Source organism: Natator depressus, chromosome 20 (genome assembly GCF_965152275.1).
Source record: "Natator depressus isolate rNatDep1 chromosome 20, rNatDep2.hap1, whole genome shotgun sequence".
NCBI classification, from domain to species: Eukaryota; Metazoa; Chordata; order Testudines; family Cheloniidae; genus Natator; species Natator depressus.
This window is the reverse complement of record NC_134253.1, coordinates 20,752,866-20,778,337: the sequence shown is the minus strand read 5'-3', so window position 1 is coordinate 20,778,337 and position 25,472 is coordinate 20,752,866. Positions and strand designations below refer to the sequence as shown.

The 25,472-nt window shown below is 60.9% G+C and overlaps 1 protein-coding gene across 1 annotated transcript; it reads right to left on the bottom strand.

Annotated features, from left to right (window-relative positions):
* Positions 1 to 170: 170 nt before the first annotated feature.
* On the bottom strand, positions 171 to 21,693 carry LOC141974898 (syntaxin-binding protein 2-like). Its single transcript, XM_074934939.1, has 19 exons — positions 21,657 to 21,693; positions 19,130 to 19,179; positions 17,703 to 17,784; positions 17,028 to 17,104; positions 15,980 to 16,058; positions 15,141 to 15,246; positions 13,820 to 13,966; positions 13,451 to 13,535; positions 9,332 to 9,462; positions 9,081 to 9,188; positions 8,053 to 8,110; positions 7,453 to 7,518; positions 6,670 to 6,750; positions 6,199 to 6,337; positions 4,828 to 4,934; positions 4,214 to 4,303; positions 1,339 to 1,424; positions 787 to 944; positions 171 to 250 (listed from the first exon to the last, which is right to left on the bottom strand). Exons 1-19 carry the CDS (start codon positions 21,691 to 21,693, stop codon positions 171 to 173), a joined length of 1,767 nt encoding a protein of 588 aa, XP_074791040.1.
* Positions 21,694 to 25,472: the final 3,779 nt, after the last annotated feature.

Sequence of the window (25,472 nt, the reverse complement as noted above, 5' to 3'; positions counted from 1 at the left end):
GCCTGGCCTGCCCCCTGCCCGAACAGCCAAGCAGCCTGGGAGTCCTCCCCCCGCCCAAGAACTGACACCGCAGCCAGGAGTAGGGGGGAAGGGGCCTTGTTGAGAAGAGCAGGTGGAGCTGGGGGCAGCAAGCTGTGGGGGGCAGAATCTCTGGGGGGAGGGGGCTGCTTCTAGGCCTCCTCGGGGTCCAGCTGGTTGAGGGTTTGGATGTCATCCAGGAAGCGCTTGGGGGTCAGGATGTGACTGGAACCTGGGGGAGAGAGAGGTGGTTGGCAGCGGTGGGCACAGTGAGGCAGGTATGTGGCTGGCATCACCATCACCCCCATCCTTGCAGCTGGACCCTGCTCTAGTGCAGGGGGGGGAGGGACTGTCTCCTACCCTCCATGGCCTGGCACCGCACCCCTCGTGCCGCTGTACCCTGCACAGCCAGGCAAGAATCCACGCGCTGACAGTGTTCCTCACCCTTGGGTCTTCGAGGGGTGTGTGCAGGGGGTGAGCCATATCCCTATGGGAGTTACTGGGGGTGTCTGACTGGGCCCCCACACATGGTCCCTGGGCAAGGAGAGGCCTGGGGAGCCAGAGGCCAGGAGATCAGGTGGCTAGATACAGGCCATGTGGGGCAAGCACATCTGTTCCCAGGCCCCCGGGTGCGGGAGGACAGAGGGTAGCATGGGAGCCCTGTGGGTGCTGGGCAGGCAGTTCTAGGGTCTCCCCCTCCCAGGGGGTCCCAACTCTCCCTGACCGGGCATTCCAGCCGCCCTTCCACCCAGGACTCGCCCCACTCACCGATCACCACCTCCCACTTGCCCTTGGTGGCCGGGGTCATTTCGTAGGCGCAGCGCATCTCAGACATGGACAGCCCACCCAGCACGTAAATGATGAGGCGCGGGCCCGTCCGGTACTCGGCCGCTGGCTTGTTCTTGTGCCAATGCCTAAAGCGGGCGCTGGGGGGAGAGAGGGGCAGTGTGGATACCAGGGGCTCGCTGAGGGAATGCCAGATGGAAGGGCAGGGCCTGGAGGAGGCTGGGGGGCAGGCCCTGCCCAAGGGAGTGGGACAGGAGTCCCAAAGCAGGCAAGAGGGAATAGGGGAGGGTGACACCTGCACTGGGCTGGGGGTGCTGTCTAAAGCTCGGCCAGTCCCTTTCCTCCATCCTGGGTCCTGGTGTGTTGAGGGACTGCTGGGGCGCGGGGTACATGGTAAGCTCCAGGCTCTTGGACATCCCCTCCCCCGTAGAGGGCAGGGTCCTGGCCACACACTCCCAGGCACAGAGGCTCCTACATCCTGGGGTGTGTGTGTCAGGGCTCTGCCACCCACAGCCCAGCCAGGCTCAGCCTTACCTGACAGCAGCCTGGGAGCTGGTGGTGGGGACCGGGTCCGACACAAAGGGCCACAGATTCTTATCCAGTTTGTCCTCAATGATGTCCTGGCAGGGGGTGGGGGGGGGGGGTGGAGGGAGGACAGATCAGCAGGGGCCAAGCAGCAGGAACCTCGGATCTGGTGGCCAAGCCAGGCTCCATTGGGGTGGAGGGGCTAGGACGGCTCCTCACTGAATGATTGACAGTCCCTGGGGGGAGCAGCCTGGGGCTCCCTTTCCAGGGTGGGGCATGGGGAGCCAGCAAAGAACACGCTGACTCCTCCAGTGATGCCCCCCCATCTCCCCACATCCCCCTCAGCTGCTCAGTGCCCTGCTGTGAACTCCCCACCCATCCACCGTTATGAGGAGGGCGGAGACCTCCTGCAGCCAGATCCAGGGCCCCTCATTTGGGGGGTGGGGGAGGGAAGGCAGGGGGCTGCCTCAGTGCCCCTTTCCTGCTGCGGGCAGATCCAGGCCCTGCCTCTTGCTCCATGAGGTGTGTCCCAGGCACGCAAGGGGCCCAGGATATGATACATCCTAATGCCACATAATAGGGGCTTTTACATTAGTCTCTTGCATTGACTTGTACAGGGAAGCTTAAGGCCTGCCAAGCTGTGGCTGGCGCAGAGAGGGGGCACCCCGATTGGATTAGGCATGGGATTGAGGCTACCGCAACTGCCTGCCCCAAAATCCCGCAGGAGGAACCATCACAATGCTGGAACAGGGGCCTGGGAGCCTCCCGCCTGTGATCTGCTAGGGACAGGAGCTCCGGTTGGGGGGTTAATTCTTGGCCTGGAGAAGCCCCAAGCCAGTAGGTTGAAGGCAACTAAGTGTGCCCCCCCACCCCCTTGAGGAGTGCCCCACAGGACAGGGCGATGAGGGGCTCAGCCCCCAGCAAGGGTCAGGGGATGGAGTGACCATGTCACCTCTCACAAGCTAAGCGGGTTTGGGCCCAGGCAGTGCTTGGATAGGAGACCTCTAAGGAAAAGCTTACTGGGTGCTGGGGGTTACTAGTGAGTCAGCAGAGGGTGCTCTATAACCCTAGTGTGGCGCTAGGGGGCGCTGTACTGCAGGGTGCTGGCCTAGGGCTTAGTAGGGGGCGCCCTCCCCTGGCAGTCAGTGTTGACCCCTGTGCAGCGCTTGGGGGCGCTGTACTGCAGGGAGCAGGCGGAGGGCTCAGCAGGGGGCACTCTCCCCTGGCAGTCAGTGCTGCCCCAGTGCGGCGCTAGGGGGCGCTGTACTGCAGGGAGCAGGCGGAGGGCTCAGCAGGGGGCACTCTCCCCTGGCAGTCAGTGCTGCCCCAGTGTGGCGCTAGGGGGCGCTGTACTGCAGGGAGCAGGCGGAGGGCTCAGCAGGGGGCACTCTCCCCTGGCAGTCAGTGCTGCCCCAGTGTGGCGCTAGGGGGCGCTGTACTGCAGGGAGCGGGCGTAGGGCTCAGCAGGGGGCGCCCTCCCCTGGCAGTCAGTGCTGCCCCAGTGCGGCGCTAGGGGGCGCTGTACTGCAGGGAATGGCAGGGGGCTCTGCAGGGGACACTCTCCCCTGGCAGTCAGTCCTGCCCCAGTGCGGCGCTAGGGGGCGCTGTACTGCAGGGAGCAGGCGGAGGGCTCAGCAGGGGGCACTCTCCCCTGGCAGTCAGTGCTGCCCCAGTGCGGCGCTAGGGGGTGCTGTACTGCAGGGAGCGGGCGGGGGGGGTCTGCAGGGGGCGTGACCAGTACTGTGCTGCAGGAGTTCATCCTTTAGATGAGCGTCAAACAGCTGCTCCTCACTGGAGGTTAGACCAAGGACCCTGCCAGCCATTCAGATTCCAGTGCCAGTCACGACAGTGTGCTGCCTGGATCCCCTGCACTTCCAGCCTCACACACTGATCACCTCCTGCCCTAGACTCTCGGGCAGCGCTGCTGGGTGGCTGTTAATAGCTGCCTGCCACTCCTTAGGAAGAATTCAGCCACGGTGAGGGACCGCTGTATAAACCGCCCATGGCCCACCCCAGAGGTGGCAATGTCTCAGCACCGGGTAAGACAACTCCCCTGCACTCGTGTCTAGGATTTAAGACCCCTAAGGACGGCAGCAGGAGAGGACTCTCTGATGAGCCCCTCACATGGCTAGAGCCCTGCGCAGATACAAAAGTGTGGATGTGCATCAGCCCGCGATCCACAAGCCGCCTTTTACCTGTATCTGCATCCTCACCGGCAGCAGCTAAGGAGGGTGGGGAAGGGGTCCTGCAGGGAAGGGGCAGTGTGGAGGGGTTGGGGGCTGGGGGAAGGGGCAGCGTGGAGGGGACGGGGTCTCGAGGAGAAGGGGCAGCTTGGAGGGGGTGGTGTCTCAAGGAGAAGGGGCAGTGTGGAGGGGGTGGGGGCTTGGGGGAAGGGGTGTCTCATCACGTGCCGCTCCTTGGGGGTCACGAGCGACAGTACACAGCAGCAGCAGAGCATGTTGCATCACAGTGGGGTGGAGGGGTGGGGCGCCGGGGCCCCACCCACTCCAATCCCAAATCCTGCTGCCCAGGAGCTGGTGGGGACACTGGTGCTGCTCGAGCTGCTGGACAGGAAGCAGCGCAGCGGAGCGAGTGGGTACTGGACAGCCCCGACTCTGACCTGTCGCCCAGCCACTGGCTGCAGGCCAGCGGCCCCGAGCGTGCTGCATCCCCCAGGCTGCCTGAGCCGGACGCCACGGGCCAGGTGCTGCTGGGGAGTAGAGCCCTGCACGGCTGTATCTGCAGCTGATCCACTAACCGCAGAAACGGTGCGCAGATATGCAGGGCTCTACACATGGTTGACCCCAAACCAACCCCTCCCCTTTGGGCACAGCCTGCCAGTTGCGACCCCACCCCCAAGGCCAGGAAGTAGATGGCCCGGTACCTCCATGATGTCCTTGAGCATGGGGGTCCAGCGGGAGAGCTGGTAGCTGGACTCCAGCCGCACCTTCCTCTCCGGTCGCAGCTGCCCGCTCTGGGGGAGGAAGGGAGAGGGGTGAGAGGCAGCAGGGAGGAGGTGCGGGGTGGGAACAGGGGCAGACAGGGAGAGCGCGGCCTACCTGAGTCGCGCCAGCCAGGCTGGCAGGGGAGAGGCAGAGAAAAGAACAGAATGGATCACTGAGCGAGAGAGAGAGAGAGAGAGAGAGAGAGAGAGAGGAGGGAGAGAGATTGATGGGAGAACAGAGCTGCTTCCCCCCATTCACCGCATGGCCACCCCAAGCAGTGGTCACCAGCTCCAGCTCCCTGGCGATCTGAGGTCCTGACTCCCAGTATCCTCTGCCGGGGCAGAAGAAGTCACCCCAGATGGGGAGTAACTCGGGGGTCACCCTCATATGGGGAGGGCGTCACCCCACTGTACAGGGACAGAGGCAACCTCTGTGCTGGGAGTAGGTCACTGCCATAGGGGGGCACCTCCAGGATGGCCTGGGCTCCCCTGTGCAGCACAGATCTGCCCCCTGGCATGGGTACAGCTGCTGGCCCCCGGCCCCAGTCCCTTACCCCAGGCGTGAGAGAGATGCCCAGGAACTGCATGTTGTGGATGATGTCTCTCTGCTGCTGGATGTTGGCATGCTGGATCAGCTTGGTGAGGTTCTCCTTGTCCACACCTGCACGGGGACAGACAGGTCAGCGCTAGCAGCCCTGGGATGCACCCACAGCCCAGGCACATGAGTCCGTGGCCCCAGGAGTCCTAGTTCCCTGATCAAATCCTGAGATCCTGCTCTTCCCACCCCTCTCAGAGCTGGGGGTAGACCCAGGAGTCCTGGCTCCCAGCCCCCACTAGACCCCACTGCCCTCCCAGAGCTGAGGACAGAACCCAGGAGTCCTGGCTCCCAGCATCATCCGCTCTAACCCACTGGACCCCACACAGTTAATGATCGAATTTAGGTTCTTGCTGCTCCTCCCTCAACAGGTTTTCTCGGGCGCTGGGGGCAGGGGTCTCTCTAGCTCCCCCTGGCAGTACAATGGGAGCCCCCGTCCCCCTGATCTGTGCTCCCCCTTCTGCGGCCAGTCAGGTGCAATGTCAGAGCCAAGGCCTGGCTCTTTAAGGCTGTGAGGCCTTGAGCTGGAAGGAGGGCAACGGCCCCCCCCGCCCCGCCCTCCCAAACCATTTACTGCTGCTTAGTGCAGACGGGGAGGCCTGGCAACTCCACAGTGCCCCCTGGCCAGGAAACTGGGCAGCCAGGCAGCCAGAGGAGCCCCATGAGGGCACCCTGGCCTGGGCAATGGGCCCAGGGGCAGTGCCTGAGCAGGGTTACAGGAAGAGCCCCGGAGCAGGGTGCTGCCCCACCAAGCCAGCATGGGGCAGGAACCGAAGGGGGAAGAGGGACTGTGCCAAGTGTCAGGGTCAGGGAGGTTCCCTAGGCCCTGGTGAGTTTGGGGAAGGGGCTGGATGCAGCAAGAAGCAGGGAGCTGGTACAGGGATGACACAAGGGGTGGGCAGGAGACTGGTCGCAGGAGGCTCAGAGACAAAACATGGTATCTGAGCAGCCTGCAGGAAGAGAGGGATGTCCCTCCTCCCCGCAGAGAACGGGCTGGGGGGAGTGTGGAGAGCGGACACTGCTCGGAAGGCAGCAGCAGGGTGCAAAGGCCACCAGGTCTGACCCCAGGGGGCAGTGCGGAACGTGGGCATAGCGCACTGGCAGGCTTGCAGGCACTGAGAGGTGGGCAGAGGGGAGACAGGGCCGTAGAGCCAGGCTGGACACAGGCCCTGGGAAGTGGCTGGCCGGGAGGCGCCCTACATGGCTGGGGGCCGTGCCAGTCTGAGCAGTGCTATTCCCCCCCAGCCCCACAGGCCTGGGCCCTGCCTCCAGGAATGCCCCCTGCAGCAGCAGGCCCCCCAGTGCTCCCCCTGCAGGCCTGTGGTGTTACCATTCTTCAGGAAGATGTAGATCAAGATGATGCGGATCTTGTCGTAGGCCTGCACGCTGGGGTCCAGCAGGACGGGCACAATGATCTTCATGGGGTCCTTGATCTTCTCCCCGTCCACGTCCGTTCCCATGGCCAGGTCCTGTGGGGGGAGGGGGCGCACACACAAGGCCCAGGTCAGGCCACTCTGCTTCCTCCCGCCTCCGCAGCAGGATGGGAGATGTGAGGGCCCCATGACCCAGAGCTCGCCTACTCCGTGCCAGGGCCCCCTCCTCCCTGGGGTCAGCTCCCTCTGGGGTGAGCAACGGGGCCCCAGGGAGTAACCCGAGCCCCATGTCCCCCTTCTGCATCCCCGGTGCTGCATGGGGGGGCTGGCCCTGGCTCCAGCGAACCTGCGGGTCTGAGACCCCTCTCTCCAGGCTGAGACCATGAGCCAGACTCTGCCCCCAAGCCAGGCTCTGCCCACAGACCCACCTGCTCCACGCTGCACAGCTTCTCCACCGTCCCTTTGAAGTGCCGCATGCAGTGCTCGGCCAGGTTCAGGTGCGTGGAGTACTGCAGGGAGAGACCGGGGCACGGGGGGAGTTTACTGCATCACCGGCTGGTCCAGAGCACCTGAACCCCCCAACCCACAAGGAGGGCCCCTCAGCCAGAGCGGCAGCCCCAATCGGCTGTAGAAGCTGAGTATATAGGGATAGTTTTGCCCAGCACTGATGTGCAGCCACCTGTGGGATGGAGCGGGGCAGCGGGAGGGGAGGATCAGGACAAGGGAGCAGCTTCCAAAACAGCCCATGGCTTTTCTGTTAGTCACCACAAGGTTGGGGGCTTGGAGACCAGCAGGTGTCCGGGTACCTGTGCCAGTGGCCAGGAGCTTTCTGTTGGCACATGGCCCAGTGGCACCAGAAGTGGCTCCAATGGGCTGGTTTGGAAGCCCACCAAGGCCCTCTCCCGAGAGCTGCAGCAGCAGGGCACGGGCGTTACCCAAGGGCTGCCATTGGTGGGGCAAATGTGGCAGCTCTGGGCACTGACAGGCAGGCTGCTGCCCATGGTGCTACACAGCACCTGGGGGGAAAATGGTTCTGCCCGACCAGACAGGTCAGCAGCTCTCATCAGGCAGTAAAGCGGAGTACCCCAGAGTGCCCTGCCCCCCAGGAGAGTCCCTACTGTCCGTCACTAGCCCCACAGAGCACCCTGCCCCTCCCATCAGCCCCAATGAATGCCCTGCCCCCCGCCCACTAACAGCCCCAGCCCTGTTACCTTGTTCAGCTCTTTGTGGTACTGGGGCATCTTCTTCAGGATCTGGGACAGGTCCTCGATGTTGGCCTGGAGGGAAGCGGTGGTGAGATCCCAGCCCCTCCCAGCGCACGGAGCCCCCTGCAGGGCAGAGGCCTCGCCTGGGGACAGCCGCAGCAGCCCAGCCACTTGTGCCAGGGCGGGTCACTCAGGCCACGCGTGGCTGCGGCTTAGGTTAGACCTGCCCTTCCCAGGCCAGCTGGAATGACACAGGAGCCCCACAACCCGAGCGCCCCTCAAGGTGTACAGTGGCAGCGTGCCGGGGAGATGCCAGCGTTGGCTCCCTGCAGCTTTCCCTGTGCAGTCCCGATCCTGCTGTCTGACCCCACCCCATGGGCCTCTGCCCTCCCCCACTGTGGGGAGCTCCAGAGCTCTGGCTGGGGGGCAGGGGACTCCATATACACCTCTTAGCCCTTTACAGGCAAACCCTGAGAGCAATGGGATAGCCCCCGCCTCCGCCAACCCCTCCTGGGGCAGCAGGATAGCTTCTCCTCCCCATCAGTGGCAGTGGGAAGGGTCCCCCCATCCCGGACTCCCAATCGCTCCCCCCAACTCCCGCCGCACCTTGTCCGTGGTCAGCCTCTTGCTCTCACAGAAGGTGCGCAGCAGCTCCGTCACCTTCCTGCGGCAGGGAGAGGGGTCAGGACGGAGCCAGGCACTGTCTTGGAGGTAGGGGGTGCCATGTCCTATGCTACAGGGGATGGAGCCCCACCCCACGGGCACCAGGGTTCTCTGCCTCGAGAGCCTCAGATGGGCGGGGGGACCTCCTCTTCCTAAGTTACCCCAAGGCAGAGTTCAGTGCACCTCAGGGAGCTCCTGGCACTCTGCTGGGGGGGTCTGGGGCCAGTGGCAGGCCCAGCAGGAGGTCGGTGAGGGACTCACTCAAGGGATCTGTGAGGTGCATGGGGAGACCCTGGGCTTGGGGAAAGACAGTGTCCAGGGGGATCCCCAAGAGGAGATGTGGACAGTGGCTCTGGAAGGGAGGGCTCAGAGGTCATTTGAGGAGAGGGGCTGGGTCCAGGGGGTCTCAGCACTCAGAGGGGAGCATGTCTGAGGGACAAGCCCCAGCACTGGGTGGGAGGGGGAGAGGGAGTCCTGGCACTGAGCAGGAGAGGGGTGTGTTGCGGGGGGGTGTCCCTGCACTGGGTGGGAGAGGAGTGTATCCAAGGGGGAGTGGGGTTCCAGCACTCGATGGGAAGGAAAGGGGAGGGGTGTGTCTGAGGGGGCCCCAGAGTGGGGAGGGGTGTATCTGAAGGGGAGGATGGGGGAAGTCCTGGCACTGGAAAAGAGGGGGAGGGGTGTGTCAACGGGGTGGACTGTCCTGGCACTGGGTGGGAGAGGTGTGTCCGAGGGGGGAGGTCCTGGCAGTGGGCGGGGAGGGGAGGGCTGTGCCAAAGTGGGGGGTAGCGAGTCCCGGCACTAGGCAGGGCACGGAGGGGTGTGTCTGGGGGTGTCCTGGCATTTGGTGGGGCACGGAGTGGTGTGTCCGGGGGTGGATGGGTCCCGGCCCTGGGTGGGGCACTGAGGGGCATGTCCGGTGGATCGGTGGGGCATGGAGGGGTGTGTCAGGGGGCAGGGCTGAGCGCGCTCACTTGGAGACGTCAGCAATGTGCATGTGGCGTAACTGCACCCAGAGTTCGTCGTCTTCGTCTAGCAGCGCCTCTTTCTCCTGCGAGTCGCTGATGCCCGTCGTCTCGTACCTGCAGGGGGGAGACAAGGTCAGACTGTGGCACCCCTCCCCCCAGTGTGGGGGCTGCGGAGCAGTGCAGGTGCCTGGGTCACATCCCCCCCAGCCCGCCTGAGGAGGGATGCGGGGCGCCCCCTGCTGGCAGCCAGGCCCTACTTGTAGGTGTCGTTCTCGATGCTGAGCAGGTCGTAGGCCATGGCCTGGTAGGTGAGCTCGTGCAGCAGTGGGGACACCAGGTCGAAGCTCCGGTCCACGATCAGCAGCTGAGAACGGGCTTTGTCGGGGCCCTGGGGCAAAGGAGAGAGAAACCCGTCACCCCCTGCTCTGGCGGAGGGTTCCTGGCCTGGCTTACATGGCACAATCCAATGGGCCCTGGTGGCCTGAAACTTCACCACCTGCCCTCTCTGTGGCCCAGCCCCAACCCCAGGGGGAAACCAAGAGACACCCCCCAAGCTAGCTGGGACGTGCCCTGGGGTCCTGCCCTGACTGGCAGGGAGAGCTCCCCACCCTGCAGGGACGGGCTACCTGCCCCTCGTGCAAATAGCAATGCCCCCCTCCCCCAAGCACGTTCTCTGCTCGTGCCTCTCCACCAACGGGAGCATGCCCCTTACAAGGCAGCCCCCCGACTGCCCCCTGCCCCATATGCTGCGTAGGGAGGGGGGGAACTACACCAGAAGGGCCTGGCTAGTCTATCATGAACCAACACCAGGCCCAGAGACTCTTTGATACAGGGTCCCAGAGGGGGACGATGGGACGTTATCCCTATGCCCCACCTTGCATCTGAGCTGGGACCCCATATGAGGCTCTAGCTCCCCACTCCCAGCCTGGGTGGCCCCCCAGCATCCAGTTGGACAGAGACCACTCAAATGGTCAGCATCTCAGACTCACATCATGGGGAGGCTGGCCCAGCCCTCGCTCCCTGCCTGATCAGCATGCACTGCCCTCTTTGCACAGCAGGTGGCAATAGGAGACCAGCCCTGCGCTCTCATGGCAGACGGCTCTGAAACCGGCTCAAGCAGCCCCAGTGGAACCCAAGCCCACCCAGGAGCACCTCGGCAAGGGGCTGCGTCTGCTCTTCGCTGGGTAGCACAGACAGTTGGGGGCGGGGGGGACATACAGCCCCTGACGCTTCCCCAACTGTCCGACCTCAGTGCGTGGCCCGATTTTCAGCCATGCTCGGGAGCAGAACGTCGGATCAGCCACCACGTACCCGCCTGGCAGGTCTCCACAGCCTCTGGGTAAATGGGTTGAGGCTGACAGGGGAGCGCCTCTCTTGGAGGAGTATCTGGCCCCCACCACTGTAGCACTATCATTGCTGCATCCTGCCCCCCCATGAACGTGGGGCTGGGCAGGGCTGTCACCCCATTGCAGAGGGGGATGGAGGCCCAGAGGGGCTGGGTGACTCACCCAAGGTCACACAGGGAGTCTGTGGCAGAGCAGGGACATGAACCCAGAGCTGGCGCCTTCATTCCTCTCCAGCCCTACCCAGCCTGGATGGGTTGCTATGCCCAGCCCCCACCCCCACCTCCCACGGGACTCTGCTCACACCTTTGCCAGTTCGGCTCTGCTGGAGGGATCCCCGAGTGCAGATGGGGGCTGGCGTAACCACCGGGTCACCCCACCCTGCCCAGAGCAGAGGGGTGGTTAGTGCACTGGTGGGTGCCACAGCACTGCCTGTCCCAGCTACCCCTCAGGGCTGGCAGCTGGGAAACATCAAGGCAAGAGGGACTAGTGCAGACAAGGCCACAGTGCACTGGGACCGCGGGCTGGGTGGCTTTGGAGATCTGACTGCTAGAGGCCATGCTACAAGAGACCCTGGGGTTCTTTCTGCGCCAGCTGGCAAGGCAGGGGCACATTGGACTGGCCAGCCGGGATTGTGCTGCATGGAGCCAGCATTGCATTGAGAGCAGGGGCTTGAGTCAGCACTCCCTGCCCTGCAGTGGGCGTGCTGTCTGGATTCTATTGAAGGGGGCTGGGCAGGCAGGACTCCTGGCTCCTATTCCTGCCTCTGCCACCTACTCATGGCACACTGCTCCATGCCTCAGTTTCCCCCGTGTAACATGGGGATAGTGCTTACACCCGTGACAGGGAGGCTTGGCAAGAGCCTCAGGAATATCCCTGGGGGGACTCACGGGAGTAACAGCAGCAGGGTGTGCACAGAGCAGGATTTTGCCCTCCTGAGAGCAGCCGTCAGCTCCTGAGAATAGCCCAGATCAGACTGGGGCTGCAGGCTGGAGCCAGCTCTGCTGCAGCAAGTAGCTCCAGTGGTTAACAAGCATGCTGTCAAGCCCTTCCCTGTGTAGATGGTTTTGGCAGCCAGGTGTGTGCCAGGCTCCCCTCTGGAGGCAGGCCTGTGCTGCCAGCTGTGAGTTACAGAGCGATTGTGCCATGGCAGCCAGCTATCCCAGAGGGGGGCCCCCCTGCCCGAGACTGGTATCATTATCCCCATTTTACAGATGGGGAAACTGAGGCACAAATAGGGGAGGTGACTTGCCCAAGGTCACCCAGCTGGGAATGGAACCCGGGTCTCCCGTCCCAGTCCAGGGCTCTATCCACTAGGCAACACTGCCTCGGTGGATGGGAAAGTAGAGAGGAATGGTGCGGTCATGGAGCCACAGGGTCGGTGCCAGGGCCCCAGCTGTGGAAGTCTCTGGGAGGAAGCCCTTTGCTGTGCCAGACCCCAACAGGTTTCTCTCTTCCTCCGGGACAGGCCACATGGCCTCCCCACCACCTGAGACTGAACCGCTAGGCTTCACCCCGTGAGCCCAGCCCAGCGAGTCCAGCTGAGACAGATCCTGGTAGAGACCCGTCCACTCCGCAGGGCCCGACGCCCCTCAGCCCGGGTGACAGGGCCACTCACCCAGCGTTGTCAGAACAGTCGGGTTTCTTAGGCACCTGGACCCCAGCCTGGGCAGCCCAGCCCACTGAAGGTTAAAGCAAGAGGCCGTTCTGGTCAGCCCAGAGCCCGGCCGAGCTGCAGAGAAACCTGTTTTCAGCTCCGGGTCTCTCGCTCAGGGCCTGTCTACATGTAAACCACTTCAGCTCCTCCGCTTCAGTGACGCCACCTTTCCCATACCCCCGAGCGATGCAGTTGCACCGACCCAATTGCCTCATGTAGACCAGGCCTCGGCCTGATCTTGGTCAGTTCTCAGGTGAGAGCTCCCAGCTTCCCCCACTTATCCCCCAGCTCAAACCTTCCCAACCCTGTGTTCTTGAGCTGGGGGCTCTGCTCCAATTCCCTGCTGGGAGCATCCAGCCAGGAGCCATTGGAGCCGGCACGGTCTTTCTGGCCCCCAGGCTGATCTGGGTTGGATTCTCTTCATTTCACCAAGACAGGGAGGTGACACCCCCGCCCATGACTCTTACCTTCCCTGAGAGTCCTTCCTCCCCACTCCCCACCAGAGAAGCCATGAAATATGTAGGGGAAACTGAGGCACGCATCGGCTTCATAAAAGATATTACAGACATTCCCAATTGGTCACAGGTGCACAGTCTGCCAGCAGCAAAGGCTGGAAGCAAGAGCAGAGGCAACAGGAGGGAGAGATCTGGGCAGGCCTTGGATTTTACATCACTTTGCTTCTCCTAGGGGGACAGGAGACACTGGGTTTCCCGTGTAAGAATCCAGGGCAGGGTGGGTTTGCAGCTCCCCTCTGCTGGGGGTGGGACGGGGATGGCAGAAGCTGGAGGAAGCCCACAGGCCAGGGCTGACTTGTGGCTAAGGCTGGGGAGAGCTGGGTTCTATTCCTGCTCTGACAGACTCCCTGCATGCCTCAGTTTCCCATCTGTAACACAGCCCACCCTGCCTCCCCTGGAAGGCTGAATTCATTAGTGAGGTTCCGATACCATGGTGATGGGTGTAGGAGCACACACAGACAGGAGTGTCCAGGTGTGGAAGAGGCTCTATGTGCGAAGCGGTGACCGAACTGCCCTGTTTATAAACAGAGAGATTGTGCTGGGCACACACTTCCCCACTCGGTGCCTCAGTTTCCCCATCTGTTCAGAGGGGATAAGGACACTGGCCTTTGTAGAGTGCTTTGAGATCTGCCCACAGCCAGTGTTAGAGAAGGGCTGGGGCCATTAGTCCAGCCACAGAGGAAATGCTATTGTTCTGCCAACCCCTCAGGATCTCCAAGGGGGTCTAGACCCTCACCCCTCCCCTCGCCAGGATCTCCGAGCGGGTTCTAAATCACTCCTCCTTCCTTTTACTTCTCATGTGTTCCCCCTCCCCCACGGCTCTGTCCCATGGCGAGGGCGTGGCCGGCACAGCTTGCTCACCTGTCCCATGCTGGGCTCATATGCCTTGAACTCCTTGAGTTTGGCCAGCACAGCGTGTGCCAAGTGGAAATTATCTTCATGGTCCCTGCAGCAAAGACAAACCCTGTGGGTCAGAAACAGCTCCTCCCCTGGGGCACACGCACTTCCTGTAGAGGATGGCCGGGCACCTCCCCATGGCACAGTCACTTCCTATAGGGGATAGCGGGGTACCCCTTCCCCTGGGCACACTCACTTCCTGTAGGGGATTGCCGGGTACCTCCCCATGGCACAGTCACTTCCTATAGGGGATAGCGGGGTACCCCTCCCCTCGGGCACACTCACTTCCTATAGAGGATCGCCGGGTACCCTTCTCCCTCTGGGCACACTCACTTCCTGTAGCGGATGGCTGGATACTCCTCCAGGCTTTCACACAATGTGGCAATCTGCTCTGCCAGCATCTCCATCTGCTTGTTCTTTTCGAAAAAGCGGTGGGGGCTGAACCAGTTGTGGAAGGTCTGTGGCCTGTCCAGGGAGTACCACCTGGGGGACGGGGGAGAGCAGAGATCAGACCCTGGTGCCAACTGCTGGCAGCCAGGTCAGCTGTGCCCCATACCGCACCCCTAAGATGCGCTGTTGGACCAGGCCAGCCTGGCGGAGCCGTAGCAAGCCCCTAGTGAGGGAAAGATCCCTTTGCCAGTGCCACTCCTGTTGTGGTAGAGGGATAGTGGCCCAGAGATTCATGCACCAGCCTGGGATGAAGATGCCCCAGGTTCAGGTCCTTACGTGGCTGCAGACTCCCGGGTGCCCTCAGGGGTGTGTCTCTGCCCTGGAGAAGTCAATGTTGCGGGAGGGAGCTTGGCCACGCTTCTAGTCTGGCGAAAGCCCCAGCATAGCCACGGGCAAACCCGGCATCAAGGCGCGTCTGCCGCTGTCGCTTATTTCACTGGCCGAAAAGAACGAGCCACTGGGACAAACATGCTTGGACACCAATAAAACAGTATCGGCCCACAAAGGGTTTGCTGGCACAACGGGACAGGTGAGCCAGCAAAGTCTCCTGATGGACACTCAGCTTATACCAGCCAAAGCTTCTCTTGGCACAGCTGGCACCGGTACCCCAGATGAAATCAGCTACAGTGGCGAAAGGACTGCCTTGCCAGCATGACGGCATCTACCCAGGGGCTCTGCCAGCACAGCTGCATCAGTTACAGGGGGGATTTTTTCTCTCATGTCCCTGTAACAAACCCATACCAACAAAGCTTTTGTGTGTAGACCAGGCTCATGTCTCTCGGTGCCTCAGTTTCCCCATCAATGCAATGGGGCTGACAACACAGCCCTGCCCCTCAGGGGCGTGAGGGGGGAAATCCACTGATGACACAAGGGGGGGATGGGGCAGTTGGGCAAAGGGCAGGTGTGTGGAGTATTGGGCTGTCTTGAAAGCCTGGTATAAACCATCAGTAAGAGCTGGTAAAGCCAGGGAGGCAGGACCCTCCTCCCCCATACATCTACCATCCCCACCAGGTGCAAGCCAGTGATTCCACGTCTCACAGGGTGAGAGCAGCCAGCTAGTCCATGCTGCCCTGTGCTGGCGTCAAACCCAGGGCCCTAGAAGGGAAAGGTTCCCCCCGCCGAGCCACATGAAACACTAAGGGTGGAGTGTCGTACATCACCGTCCACCCCGCAGCCCTGCTCCTCCAAAGCCCGGCCACCCCTCACCTGGCTCTCGTAGGGCAGGAAGGCCATGTTGATCTCCTTGAGGGTTTTGATGGCCTTGGTGATCCGTGACTTCCTCAGCTCGTTGAACAGAGACTCAGGACAGGCTGCAAAGCAAAGGCAGTGGGTGGGAGTGACAGGCACAGGGCTCAGGACCCTCAGCACAGCGCCAGCCCCCACGGACGGGGCCAGGATGGGCATAGCAGGGGCAGTAGTGCTGCACACCTGTGGGGAACCTGGGCAAGCCAGCAGGGCCACACAGGAGTCAACAATGAGTCCAGCCCCCCCGAACCAGAGTCATGCCGGGTTCTCGCTTTCTGCAGCATCAGCAGCGGGTGCGGGGGGGGGGCACAATCTCTCCTACACAGCCCCTGCCTCACACCCTGCCCTCAGCCCCCCCACAGGGCTGAGTGACTGGAGTGTACAACTCAGGATGATGCACAAAGAGGAACGGGGACTTGGGCTCCCCCTGCCGCTGTAATGGGGAGAAGCAGATCTGACCCTGACACACTGGGTATTCTGGTGGTGTCCCATCTCCTCACCCCAGTTGGGACTGATGGAGCAATGCATGCTGGGAACAGTAGCCAGAGGCCACCTTTCTGGGCACACCCTGCAGGTGTCTGTGAGCAATGCTGGCTGGAGGCAGGAGGAGAAGAGGGGGAAGGGATAGGTGGAGTCGTTCGGTCTGCTCTGCAGGGGCTGCATCCCCCTGCAGGAGGGCAGAGCGTAATCAGGGGGGTGCGCACTGGCCTGCCAGCAGAGAGAGACCCCTCCCACCCCCAGGCTCCAGTGTGCCGCTGCAGGCTCCCAGCTGGGGGATCCCCAACCCCTGATACTCACGGATGAGGAAGAAGACGTGAGCTGCCTTGTAGTTGAAGGTGGGGGTGCCCTGGAAGTCATTGATCAGAGCCTGCACTGACTGCAAAGGGAGAAGAGGGGGGTTGTCAGCACCAGCCAAGGCCCCTCCCTGCTGCCCAAAGGGCCCAGCCATGCCCAGCCCCTGGGGACTCAGGGCCTAGCATGATGCCATCGGGAGGTGGGCTGGTTTTCACCCCCCTGGCTCTGGGCTCCCTCCTCGCCTGGAGCAAGGCATGTGCCCATGTGCCCGGGACATCCTCAGGGCCCAGCCACATCTCTTGCTGGCACAGAAGTGTCCGTGCCCGGCCACAGATGGGGCCTGGCATTGGCCTTGCTGCTGAACTAAGTGGGATCTGAGCAGTGCCCAGGGAACAGCCGGCCGAGCAGCAATCCCAGGCAGCTGCCATCAGGGCCCTCTCCCTCCCCGGGTGCCAGGCTGGGCACCTGCAGCTTCGCCACGCCAGCTAGCCAGGCAGGTGTTCGGAAGATGTTCGGACTCCTCGACCAGCCATTGTGACAGGTGAGAACCTGGCTGTCCTGTTCCAAGTCCCAGGCCCCAGCTCGCAGTCCTCTCCTACAGCGCTCCCTCCGCGGGCAGCCCCTGTGGGTTCTGGGCTTCACCCTGCTCTGTCAGGGCCCCCTGCCCCTGGTCTCCCTCCACTCGCCTCCCTGCTGCAGATTCAGGAGCCTCCTCCCCAACAGCCCCTGCTCCCTGAGCCTCTGCCTCAGCGAGTCTCCTTCGCTTTGAGTCTCAGCTGAGGTCGCCTCTCTCCGCCTGCTGCACCTGCCCATCCAACCCCCACAGGACTGCACTGCGGAGAGGTCTGGGGGACAGTCTGTGCCTCACGTGCAAAGAACACGAAGCCCAGCTCCGGGGAAGCAGCCTCCTGGGGAGCCCTGACTGGCCCCATTCCCATCCTGACGTTGTGCTGCGCATCCCCCCGGACAGCGCCACCTCCAGGCAGCACTAGGAGCTGCCCCGGGGTCTCCCCTGCTCCCCCATCCAGCTGCCCCAGGCCCGAGCTCCTACCTCCTCCACTGGGCTGAGCAGGTAGATGGCCTCCAGGCTGGGGATTGGCTCCTGGCACTTGTTAATATCTTCCACAACTAGGAGAGAGCAGACACTGGGCGCGGGTCAGTGTGTCCTAGCCACCCGCCCCAGCCTCTCTCCACCGGGATGGGGGGAGGGAAAGCCAAGGGGCACAGCGATGTTCGCTGGCAGCAGGCTGGGGCTTCCACGGGCTACAATGCAGTAGCCGCTTTGATGTGGGGCTGTGGATCTGCGATGCTGCCATAGTACGGAGCAGCGAGGGAACGTCCCTCTGTACTGTGCTGGGGGCACCCCGCTAGAGTGCTGGCTCAGCTCTGTGCCCCTCAACCCCAGGGGCTCCTCCACCCTGGAGCAGGGAGCCAGCATTCCCCCTCCCCAGCCAGGACCCTGCCCACAGCATGGGGGAGGAGCAGCAAGGAGTTAATGGGAGTCTGAGAAAAGCAGTGAAGAGGCTCCAGGGCTGAAAGCGCTGGGCTAAGGGAACCGACCTGGCTGGGAAGGTACCAACAGCAAGGAGGGCGTCTAGGGGGCTGCAAAGGAGGGAAACTAGATGCAAACATGAATGTGGGCAAGTCAACTCCAAGACTGTGAGGTGTATCCAAGGGGAGGGAGAGCCCTGGCAGGGGGAGCAGACGGGAGGGAGAGGCCACTCACGTGTGATGCCTTCGTCCACGATGTCGGACATCGTGCAGGACGATGAGAGGATGCGCGTGCTGGGGTGGTCCATGATCAGCACCTGGGGTAGCGAGAGATGAGCGCTCCACTTCGGATGAACTAGTCACTGCCCTGAGCCCAGCCGCCCACCGTCATCATCCACGGCACAGCCAAGAGAGCAGAGCGACTGCTAACAGCAGAGCTGATGGCTCCTGGCCCAGCCCTTCCACAGCAGAGCAGCAGGGCCGGTACCAAGACTGCACTTGGCTGAGCTGACCGTGCTAAGGACTGCGTGAGGAGCTACTGGAAGAGCAGCTCTGAGCAGAGTGGCTGGTACGAGATGTAGAGACAAACCTGGGACACCTGACCATTCAGAATGGTTCCATCCTCCTAGACAGGAGGAGATCAGCCTCTTCGCCCAGGTGACAGGGTGAGTGCAAGAGGCATGGTCAGAACCCAGGAGTCCTAGCTCCCAGTCCGCTGCTCTGATCCACCAGATACCCGCTCCCCAGCCCTCGGACAGAACAGGATCAGGGCACAGAGAAATGGAATGAGGGAGTCTCCATGGTTTTTTTTTCACATTACACATTTAATGGAATCTCAGAACTTTAACAAAACTAGAGCTTCAGACAGTAGCTGAAGTCTGAATACAACTTCCATTAATCAGTTTAACAATTTGCCTCTAAGTCTAGGGCTAGCAAATAGCTTTATTAAAAAAACCCATAAGCAATTTCAAGCTTTTTTATATAACTGCAAAAACAAAAAATAAATAAATAAAATGAATGCAGTGTACAGAGGAGAAACTGAAAAGTGCTTCATAAGAACCTTAGCTGCTCATATCCAAAGTCTCAAAATCTTGAAATGTGGGGAATGGATGCACTGTGCACAAATTACGCTTTACATTTAGTCCGTGTTCCCCTAGGAAAGCCCTGTAGGCCATCAGCCCAATATCTCCACCTCCTGCCGTGCTGAATGAACCCATTGCTCTGTGCAGTCCAGCATCCCGCTGCACCAAAATCCGGCCACTGAGCAAGCTCTGCTGCACCGGCCTAGCCCACTGCTCCATACCCCCCAGCCCAGTCCATGCCGGGGGCTCAATAACCTGCCTGCCCAATGGTGCATACTGCCCCCATGCTTGGCGCTCTCCTGCTCCTCCCTCCCACCCAGGCTGGCTGACTGGGCCCAGTGGTCTGATCCGGTGTGTGTGTGTGGGGGGAGATATGGGGCTAGCTGGACAAGCTGGGTCTGATCCAGCGCAGTGGGAAGGCAGACATACCCAAGCCTAGCTGGGGACGGATGATGAGCTAGACAGCAGGGATCTGATCCAGCCTGGAAAACCTCAGGTTCCTAATGAATCCCAAGAGGCTGGAGGGGGAGGAGCACGATATATGGATACAGCATATCCCCAGGGGGCCCGGCCTGCTTACCTTCCATTCTCTTTCCTTCTTCACGCTACGAAGGACCACGCTGAGGATCTCTGCAAGGGAAAGAGACAGGGATTAGCGGTGGGGCTCGGACGGGACGGCTGTGCCCTGAGCCAGGACCCACTGGCTGGTGGAAGGACCCTCGGGGAAGTGGCTCAGAGGCTGCTTTCAGGCCAGATAGCGTTGTGCTCTAGCAGAGCCCCCAGTCAGCGATCGTGGTGGGGTGACAGGCTAGATGGGCCATGGGTCTGATCCCCCTTTCTTTCTGTCAGGCTGGATACGAGCGCAGCTGAACTAAGGATCTGGCCCCGTGCAAGAAGAGAACAGATCCTGCCCAGCACCCCTCGACTGGAGGGGATCCAGGGACCCTCTACTGCATGTGGGGGACAGCAACACAACAAAGACTTCAAATCCTGAGTCCTGCACATAGAACCCCTCCAAGGCATGCCCCGCTCAGGGAACTGCCGGTCCTGGGCACCTTCCACAGCCAAGCGAAGCAATTAGATAGTCAGCTCTTCGGGCCAAGCACCATCTTTTTGTTGTGCCCAGCACAATGGTACCCTGACCCATGACTGATGCTCCTGGGTGCTACCGTAATACACCTAATGAATAATGTACAACACCTTGCAAAATGGGGCCTTGGTCCATAACTGGGGCTCCGGGGTGCTACCATAATACATCTGTTTGTTTTACCCCTACGAAGCACCTGATTCTGGCTGGCCCCATAGGGCAATAGCCCCGAGACCCTGACCTGTGCTCTCACTCTCACGCTCACTCCCGATAGCGGGCGGGCGTGAGTGCACTGCCCAACACACTGTGTTTCCCCCACAACTCAAGTAATGCCTCTCCCTACCCCACCTCTAGCCCATCAGGACTTGGCTGCTCGGTCCCAATGAGGCTCCAGGGGCTATTCTGCACCAGGACGCACTGGCCTCCCTGCTGCTTTCCTGCAGTTCCTTTACACCTGCGGCATGCGGACGCCCCGTTCACTGGGGCACGTGGGGCTCGAGTGCACGGTAAGGGGCTGGCAGCACAGACTGGATCCAGACATGGCGAAGGCAGACACGGACCTGCTTTCTCCACGCATCTCCGCCCAGGCATTTCGACCCTGAACTGCAGCTACACCCCCCCAACGCCAGCCCTGGACTGCCCCCACCAGCTGTGCCAGTGCCCCTCACTACTGACTGGAGCCCTTGCTATCCCAGCCCCGGGCTCCCACCCATTCTCAGCTCCGCCAGTGCCCCTCATTCCTGTCCACAGCCCCCTGCTATGCCAGCCCTGGTCTGTCTCCCACCGGCTCTGCCTCACTCCTGACCTGCAGCTATTCCAGTCCTGGGATCCCTGCCTCTCGGCTCTGCAGATGCCCCTCACTCCTGACCGCAGCCCCCTGCTATCCCAGCCCTTTGCTCCCCTCCCCATTCCCAGCTCCGCCAGTGCCCCTCACTCCTGACCCGCAGCTATTCCAGTCCTGGGTTCCCCCCGTCACGGCTCTGCAGATGCCCTTCACTCCTGACCCGCAGCACCCTGCTATTCCTGTTCAGAGACCCCTCTTGAACCAGGGCAGTATGGCCCACCCCAAGTATTCAAAAGTCACCTGTCAGGACCTCCTAATTGTGCAATTTAGGGAGGAAAAGCTAAGAGAAGAGCTAAGGGTTGTTAGCACCACCGGCCATCCTGAGCTGTGGGCCACTTTTCCTCTGTCCCAGTTCTGGGGGAAACCATGAAACATCAGAACTTAATCCACTTTCCAAGGGTCTTTTAAACCCTAGGCCTGTGGTCTGAATTTAGCCACAGGCCCCGTCCACTGCAGCCTGGGCTGGAGATTCAGCAGTGGGTTGGGCTTCTGAAGTAACACAGCCCTCACAGCGGGTCAGGGTGTTGCCAGAAGACAATGACTAACACATAGCAACTAACACCTCAGAGTCCAGCATGCACAAGGCAGTGGAGGCCATGTTCATCAAGTGTAAGGCTTTAACTTGTTCTCTCCTACATTACAGCTGTAGCCTACCCCAGCTCTTTGTTGGGGCAGGGCAGAAGTGTACTGCTTCACTACGGGGGGTGGCTATGACATCATTTTTCTCCTCACGTGCAGCCGTTACCTGTTCTGACAGGCTGTTTATAATGCTAACTTTACTAGTTGTCGGAGGGAGGAGAGGGGGGGGGCGCAAGGTGGAAGGGCGCAAGGTGGAAGTTTCGCCGAGGGTGGAAAATATCCTTGCACCGGCCCTGGCGGGAGTCATCCCGATGGAAAGAGACGAGGATGAGGACGATGACGCCCCCGCAAAGTGCAGCTCCTATGGGAGGGGGCAGCCCTTGGGGATGGGGCAGACACCCTTCTCCCCCTCCTGGTGTGTGACAGGCGGGTGGGGGGGGAGCTCTCTGCTCCGACTGACTCCTAATCCTCCCTGAGGGTGCAACACCCCCAGGAGCGCCCCTCCCAGGGCCCCCCAACTGGGCCCTGCCCCCCTAGACCCACACCCAACCAGACCCTGCCCCCGACCGGGCTCAGACCCCCCGGCTCCGCACTCACTCTCGCGCACCACAGCCTTCAGCCCGGACGGGGCCATCTCTGCCCTCTTGCCACGTCCCCTCGAGCCCTGTGGGTAGAAGTGGGACTCAGCTGTGTGCGGGGTGGGGCTGGAGTCAGGACTCCTGGGTTCTGCCCCGGCTCTGCTCCTGACCTTGGGCGCGCCCTGGCCTCTCCCTGCCATGCTCTGGGGAGTGTCTGTGACGCTGGGCGACGGCCCCTAGTGACCCTGAAATCAGTCACTGGTGGACGGGCCCGGCCCCCCCAGTGTCACTGGTGGACGGGCCCAGCCCCCCTTGTGTCACTGATGGATGGGCCCAGCCCCCCCCGTGACTGATTTCAGTATAAATCAACTGGGGTGCTGGCGGGTCGATGTCTGCAAGGCTGACGACGGCCGAATGTCGCAGCCCCCACTTCTGGCGCTGCGAGGGCTGGGCCTGGGCACCAGTGGGCGGGCGCCCGGTGACAGGGCCACGCAGGTCCCCACTGAACCCCCACCTGGTCACGTGGGGCGCAGAGGGAGGCGGGGGCCTCGGGCAGGGTTAAGGCCTCAGCCCACTCCAGTCAGGGCCCCCCACTGAGCTGCAAGTCCCCCCTCCAACCAGTGTCCCCCCCCAGCAGTGTCCCTCGCCCCCCCCTCGGTCAGGCCTCTTGCCCACCTCCAACCAGCCCCCCCGTCAGCCAGGCCCCTCGCCCCCCCTCCACCAGCCCCCCTCAGCCAGGCCCCGTGTGGTACCAGGAACAGGAGCAGGTCGAATGGAGCGAGCGGCCGCTGCCCGTCTCGCCCCGTCGGGAATGGCGTCCTTCAGCGCTGCCGGGGGCGGGGAGGGCCGGAGGGAACGGACTGTACCACTGCTCAGCCCGTCCCGGCCCTTCCTGCACGGAGTGGCGGGAAAACATGGTACAGTCCAGCGGGGTGGAAACAGTCTGAGGTAAAATTGTCCTGGGAGCTGCCAATGGCGGGAAAAACCGGTTGGATCCAGTTATGACTGGGCCATGATCACCGTAAACAACAAGATGGCGGTCACAAGATGGCAGTTCAGACGCCATCTTGGATTGCTGCTCTGTCTTCACAAACCCCATATTGAATTTAATATACACATATTTTAACAGACTATAATCCTATAACAAAACACACCCAACAGTACACAGAGCAGTATAAACAAGTCATTGTCTGTATGACATTTTAGTTTGTCCTGACTTCGCTAATGCTTTTTGTGTAGCCTGTTGGTGTACCCCCTGGAAGACCTCTGTGTACCCCAGGGGCACCCATAACCCGGGTTGAGAACCACTGGGTTAAAGAAACGTGTGTGTGTGTGTGTGTGTGTGTGTGTGTGTCTAGGAATCAGGACTCCTGGGGTCTATCCTGACTGCGGGCGGAGTGGGGTCTAATGGTTAGAGCAGAGAGCTGGCAGGTAGGAGTCCTGGGTTCTAGTCCAGGCTATGCAATTGATTCATTCTGTGACATGGTTCGTTCTGCCTTGTCCTCCTGTGACATGTGGAGCGCAGAGACCTGCCCCAGCCCTTCCCTTCCGGCTGGGTGGTGCGGGAATTAATGGCCGTAGAGCCTGGGCTCTAAGATCCTGGAGCAAAGCGTCCTGGAGAAGGAATTTGTTCCCCAAGCTTGACTGGCTCCCTGCCCCATCTCTCCCTCCATCAATCAGAACGAATCCCTCGTGGCGGAGCTGTTGTCTGGTTACCCGCAGTGCAGACCCAATCTAGTGTGTCCTGGCTGCTGTTCAGCTCAGGTTAACAGCATGGTCTGTTTCTGTAAACTCCCCAGAGCTTTCGAATGGAAGTGAGAGTCTTCTTCACATCCTGCTCTAAACTGTGAGTAGTGTCGCTCTGTGGCTGTTCAACAGCTGCTGCATTCCTACCCCAGAGGTGGCATCATTTAAGTGCTGGATGAGTGATCCCTGTGTAGTGTTGTTGAGTGCTGTTGCACATCAGCTATGCTCCATCCAGAGATGTCTGCATTTCAATGCCAGGTGAGTGATCCCTGTATTGTGTTGTGGGGGGGAGGGATAGCTCAGTGGTTTGAGCATTGGCCTGCTAAACCTAGGGTTGTGAGTTCAATCCTTGAGGCGGGGGGCATTTAGGGATCTGGGGCAAAAATTGGGGATTGGCCCTGCTTTGAGCAGGGGGTTGGACTAGATGATCTTCTGAGGTCCCTTCCAACCCTGATGTTCTATGATACGCTGCTGCGCTCCACCCCAGAGGTATCTGCATTTCAGCGCTGGACGAGTAATCCATGTGTTGTTATGCAGCTACTACGCTCCACTCCAGAAGTGGCTGCAATTCAGTGCAGGGTGAATGAAAGTCCATGTCTCATTTTGCAAAGCATGGGTTCTCCAAGCAAGGGTGCTGTCTGTCCCATGTCCCTGCTCAATAGACTCTGGATTCTTAGCATCAGCGGAGCTACATTTTGAGCAGTGATGGAACCAGGAGGCAGCTGGGTCTTTGGTGGTTCCACCTTCAGTTCTACCTATTGTCTTGAAAAGGCACCACACGTATACCTAATGGCTGCCGAGGGGGGCAGTTGCCCCCCGGCCCGCTATTACCTCTGCCACTGATTCTTTTTAAATGTTCATTGCGCTGCTTCCACCAGCCACTTTGATTTCATTTTGTTTTACAGACCCAAGCAAAACGCAACCGGCAACCTGGCTAGAAGCAGATCCGTGTAATTGAACAGACTCATCCAATTACTGAGCCTTCCCAGAGCCAGGTGCTGCCCTCACGATACATGAAACCTAGAGGACCTGCTAGGCTCCCAGTAGATGCAGCCTAGAGCCAAACGCAGGCCAGGCAAGGTGGCTTCGCCCATGGAGTTCAGGTCTAGGGATTCAGTAGGGAGTAAATGGCCAGCACTGGATGCTTCAAGTTTTGGTGCCCACCCAGAGACGGCTGTGGGCTGATTTTCAATTACACACCTGCGGCTGGCCCAGGCCAGCTGACTCCAGCTCCCGGGCCTCGGGCTAAGGGGCTGTTTAACTGCGGTGTAGCCTTTGGGGCTCAGGCTGGAGCTTCGACTCTAGGACGATGCGAGGTGGGAGGTTCCCAGAGCTCGGGCTCCAGCCCAAGCCAGAACGTCTGCACCACAAATAAACAGCTGCTCAGCTCGAGCCCCGTGAGCCGGAGTCAGCTGGCCCGGGCCAGCCGTGGGCACGTAACTGCAGTGTAGACACACCCTAAGTGCCCACAAGCCCCCCTGGGAGTTGCGGGTATTTAGCACCTCTGAAATCTAGGCGCCAGGTGTCTCAGCGTGGGCACCCAAAGTTAGGGGCCATTCAAAATCTTCTTGCCAGTGTCTTCCCCCACCCCGCACTGCTCCTCGGACGTTTCTGTTAACTGCTGGAAATGGCCCACCTTGATTATCACTACAAAAGGTTTTCCCCCCCCCCCCGCTCTCCTGCTGGTAATAGCTCATCTTAAGTGATCACTCTCCTTACAGTGTGTATGATAACACCCATTTTTTCATGTTCTGTGTGTATATAAATCTCCTCACTGTATTGTCCACTGAATGCATCCGATGAAGTGAGCTGTAGCTCACGAAAGCTTATGCTCAAATAAATTGGTTAGTCTCTAAGGGTATGTCTACACTACGAAATTAGGTCGAATTTATAGAAGTCGGTTTTGTAGAAAGCGTTTTTATACAGTTGATTGTGTGTGTCCCCACACAAATGCTCTAAGTGCATGTAGTCGGTGGAATGTGTCCACAGTACCGAGGCAACCGTCGACTTCCGGAGCGTTGCACTGTGGGTGGCTATCCCACAGTTCCCGCAGTCTCCACCGCCCATTTGAATTCTGGGTAGAAATCCC